The sequence below is a fragment of the Penaeus chinensis genome, chromosome 7 (assembly GCF_019202785.1).
Source record: "Penaeus chinensis breed Huanghai No. 1 chromosome 7, ASM1920278v2, whole genome shotgun sequence".
In the NCBI taxonomy this organism is placed as follows: domain Eukaryota; kingdom Metazoa; phylum Arthropoda; class Malacostraca; order Decapoda; family Penaeidae; genus Penaeus; species Penaeus chinensis.
This window is the reverse complement of record NC_061825.1, coordinates 11,350,345-11,355,344: the sequence shown is the minus strand read 5'-3', so window position 1 is coordinate 11,355,344 and position 5,000 is coordinate 11,350,345. Positions and strand designations below refer to the sequence as shown.

Below are 5,000 nucleotides of genomic sequence, written 5' to 3'. Positions count from 1 at the left end.
TAACATTATAATAATGAGAACAATAAAGATAATAATAATAATAATAATAATTGTAAAATCAGTAATAAGAAGAATGATAATGATAATAAGAATGATGATGATGACAATAATAATGATAAAGATAATAAAAATCTTGATAATAATATAAATAATAATAATAATAGTACTAATAATGATGATGGTAATTATAATGCTAAAATTAAAATAATAATTATAATGGTAACGTTATCCTTATCATCACCATCATTACTGTTTTAGTCGTGGATCTTGATCTTGTTCTTGTCTTTGTCATCATCATCATTACTGTTTTTGTCGTGGATCTTGATCTTGTTCTTGTCTTTGTTCTTATTATTATTGCCTTCACTGTTTTTATCATCAACAGTAATTGTTATCCTTAACATTGTCGTTACTAGGAATGTTACAACTATATTATCAAAATCTGCCATTATTAATCTGTTATTATCATCAGTATTATAATATCTGCTATTAGTAGTGCTACGATCAGCATTTTCGATTACTATTATCTATATTATTTTCATGATTGCCATCATCAGATAAAACTTATCATTATTAACTATCATCATTAACATTACTGATATCACTATTTTTATCACAATAATTTGTATCATTTCATATGTTACTACCATCATCTCTATTGTTTGTTTCATTGTTATTATAAAGATAATGATGACGATTATAACGGCGATTCTGAATACATTGAGCAATAAAAGAAAGATAAATAAAATGACTAACATCTAAATAGTTTTATGATAAGTGTTAATAATTCATAATGTTTTTAGATAATCGATCTTCCTGATCCATCAAAAAATGGCAAACTTAAGTTGCAAAAATAATATAAATAATGCAACAATGAAATAAAACTGAAAGCTTCAAGGATTCCATGATGTTATACATCAACCGAAACATGCCAAAACTAAAATGAATGATTATCCGGTTTACGAGCATCAAATAAGTGAGAGACTGCATACTTATGATACTTTATACATTCGAAAATTTTCTTTTGATTTATTAAATACACAAACAAGATAAAGAAATACTGGCGATGGAATCTTTTTGGTGTAAATTTAACAGCCTCCAGTGTTTAAATGTATCTTTGGTAAATTGCTAAGATTGTTTTGAATGTAAGGCATACACAGCTCTATCGGCATTCTCTTTATTTACAAATAACATTTCCACAGACTCAAAAAGTGTGTCATGATGAAATCAACCGTATGCAGGGGTGGGAGCAGGTTGGTAGGATTGGGATGGCTGATAGGCAGGATACTGGGCCTCTCCCTGGTAGGCAACATCAGCAATGAAGCCAGAGTCGCCGTTCACAGTGTAGGTTACCTTCTGCAGACGGCCGTCGGGGAGCTGGACGTAGTAGGTACCCTGAGTGTCGTATCCATTTCGGCTTTCTTGGTGACCGAAGTCGTTTCCAATGTTATCTTGCACAGCATAATTGAAGTCGTACTGTGCAGGTCCCTATAGGCAGAAAAATAGACACTGATAATCTTATAATTAATTCCACATTTTTGAAATGTAATAGCTTCATACACACATGCATATGCATATATGTGTATATGCATTTATATATATATATATATATATATATATATATATATACATATATGTAATATGTGTTGTATGTATATATGTATCTGTGTATATACGTTTGTAAGAATGTATTTATATACAGTACACAAACATATATATGCATACAAAAATATATATACATATGTGTATATATATGGTGTGTGTACAGAGTTCACATTCAACTTTATAGAGAAAATCTCAGATGCAAGAGCAACACATAATAGGCTAAAGTCCAGCACATTCATAGCCGTTTTTTTTTTGTTTTTTTGTCTTTTTCTACATATAGAGTTCACATCACACCGTAGGAGCGGGAGCAGGAGCGTTGTACGAAGGAGCAGGAGGACTGTATCTTGGGATTGACTCGGCGAGGATGGTCACCGACAGGGCGAGCAAAACGGCGATCTGCACACGTCCCAAGCCATTAAGATTAAACATAGAATATAAGAAGAACGAACAACATAAATTAAATATCATCTAGTACTTCAAAACAGTCAATTTATAATATCTGCCTCTCGCTTTAACCTACGGGACAGCGGGACAGTAGGCATGTAGAGACCTTACCCTGAGAGTCATGGTGACGGAACTGAGAACCAAGAAGGAATGATGCTCAAAGCCTGCGTGAACCTTTTTATACTACCTGTCGCTCGCGTGCTTTGTGTTCTGTAAAGTCATCGGAGCAAAGTTCGAATCATTGTTGTTATCGAGATATCATTTACCTTCTTTCAACTTACTCCTTATATTTTCCTTCTTATTTTTAAGCTCTCCTAATCATCATTATATTTTACTTTATCACATTACTGTTATTTTAGGGATTTCATTCATAACCTTCCTGATTATCCTTTAATAGTTGATGGTTGAAATAGTATTAAAGATTTTTATTGTTGCGCTACAGTATGGATCTAACTAAATGTCTAACAGTAAACATCAATGTTAGTCATTATAATTCCCGTACTTAATATTACATTCACAATATTTTCATCATTATTATCAAAATTATTATATAACAATTGTTGCTGTCATCATCATCATTAATATGATAATAACAACAATACTAATAGTAATAGTAATAACGAGAACAACAAATATACTAATAATTTAATAATTATTATTATTATCATAACAATAATAATAATGACAATAGCAATAGCAATGGTAATAATAATAAGAAGAAGGATGATGACGATATTGATGATGAAAATGATAATAGAAGTAATAGTTAAATCAATACTACTAGTACCAATAACAATAATAAATATGATAATAATAGAAATAGTAATAATAATGATGATAATGATAATACTTTTAATGATAATGTCAAAATGATAATTATAATTAATATAATTATGATAATGATTTTGATAATAACAATAATAATAATGATGATAATAATAGTAATACTAATAATAATGATAATGATAATGATAACATTAATAAGTATTATCATTATCATTATATTTAATAAACCAAATAGGAAGTCATCATCACCTTCATCATCACCATCATTATTGTTGCTCTTGTTTCTGTTCTAAATATTGTCATCACTGTTGTTATTATCAGTCATTATTACTCTTAACATTATCGTTGCTAGGACAGATATAATTATATTATCATCAAAATATGTCATTATTTATATCATTACTGGTATTCTCAGTATTATTATGGCACCTACTGTTAGTAGTAGTATTGTTAGCATTATCATTATTACTAGTATTTATATATTATTTTTATGATTGCCATCACCAGAATATAATTGATGATCATTATTAACTATCACCATAAAAGTTTTTTTTTTTTAGCGTAATAATTGTACTTTTCCATATTTTAATATCAGATTTATTATTAGGGTTATCGTCTTAATGGTATTTGTTTTCATTATTATTATCTAGATGAAGATAGCAACGGTTATAACGGCGGTTCTGATGATAACAATGAACAATTACAGAAAGACAAATAAAGTGATTAACACCTATAAACGTATATGATAAGTTTGTTAATAATTCCTTTTCTTAGATAATCGATCCTCCTGATCCACAAAGAATTTTTTAAAATAATCATTAAAAAAAAACTAACGCAATAGTAAAATAATAATTTAAAATTGAAAACCTTATTGATTCAATGATGTAATAAATCAGATGAAATATACCAAAACAAAAATAACTGTATTTATCCGGTTTACGAGCATCAAGTGCATGAGAACCTGCATATATATATATACTTAAATGTATTTTTGGTAACTTATTAAGATTGTTTAGAATGTAAGGCATACACAGCTCTATCGGCATCATTTTATTTACAAATAACATTTCCACAGACTCCAAAAAGTGTGTCGTGATGAAATCAGCCGTATGCAGGGGTGGGAGCAGGGTTGGTAGGATTGGGATGGCTGATAGGAAGGATACTGGGCCTCTCCCTGGTAGGCAACATCAGCTATGAAGCCGGAGTCGCCGTTCACAGTGTAGGTTACCCTCTGCAGACGGCCGTCGGGGAGCTGGACGTAGTAGGTACCCTGAGTGTCGTATCCATTTCGGCTTTCTTGATGACCGAAGTCGTTTCCAATGTTATCTTGCACAACATAATTGAAGTCGTATTGTGCAGGTCCCTATAGACAGAAAAATAGACACTGATAATCTTATAATTAATTCCACATTTCTGAAATGTAATAGCATCGTATACACACGCATATGCATATATGTGTATATACATTTATATATATACATATATGTAATATGTGTTGTATGTATATATGTATCTGTGCATATACGTTTGTAAGAATGTATTTATATACAGTACACAAACATATATATATATATATATATATATATATATATATATATATATATATATGCATACAAACATATATATATATATATATATATATGCATACAAACATATATATATATATATATATATATATATATACATATATGTGTATATATATGGTGTGTGTACAGAGTTCACATTCAACTTTATAGAGAAAATCTCAGATGCAAGAGCAACACATTATAATATGCTAAAATTCAGCACATTCATAGCCGTTCATTTTTTTTTTTTTTTTCTACATGTTGAGTTCACATCACTGAACCACACCGTAGGAGCGGGAGCAGGAGCGTTGTACGAAGGAGCAGGAGGACTGTATCTTGGGATTGACTCGGCGAGGATGGTCACCGACAGGGCGAGCAAAACGGCGATCTGCACACGTCCCAAGCCATTAAGATTAAATATAGAATATAAGAAGAACGAACAACATAAATTAGATATCATCTAGTACTTCAAAACAGTCAATTTATAACATCTGCCTCTCGCTTTAACCTACGGGACAGTAGGCATGTAGAGACCTTACCCTGAGAGTCATGGTGACGGAACTGAGAACCAAGAAGGAATGATGCTCATCAAAGCCTGCGTGA

The 5,000-nt window shown here is 30.7% G+C and overlaps 1 protein-coding gene and 1 long non-coding RNA gene across 2 annotated transcripts; both read right to left on the bottom strand.

Annotated features, from left to right (window-relative positions):
• Positions 1–1,169: 1,169 nt before the first annotated feature.
• On the bottom strand, positions 1,170–2,181 carry LOC125027472 (pro-resilin-like). The gene is made up of 3 exons (XM_047616550.1): positions 2,158–2,181; positions 1,897–1,998; positions 1,170–1,485 (listed from the first exon to the last, which is right to left on the bottom strand). Exons 1-3 carry the CDS (start codon positions 2,167–2,169, stop codon positions 1,225–1,227), a joined length of 375 nt encoding a protein of 124 aa, XP_047472506.1. The 5' UTR covers positions 2,170–2,181; the 3' UTR covers positions 1,170–1,224.
• Positions 2,182–3,867: 1,686 nt separating this feature from the next.
• LOC125027471 lies at positions 3,868–4,847 on the bottom strand. Its single transcript, XR_007115024.1, has 2 exons — positions 4,684–4,847; positions 3,868–4,195 (listed from the first exon to the last, which is right to left on the bottom strand). It is a non-coding gene; the product is annotated as an uncharacterized LOC125027471 (long non-coding RNA).
• Positions 4,848–5,000: the final 153 nt, after the last annotated feature.

What these genes read in the sequence shown, in the direction of transcription:
- LOC125027472 (XM_047616550.1), bottom strand. An exon ending in CTCCTGCTCCCGCTCCTACG is followed by an intron (nt 1,486 to 1,896) that starts GTGTGATGTGAA and finishes TTCTGCCTATAG; the next exon opens with GGACCTGCACAGTACGACTT.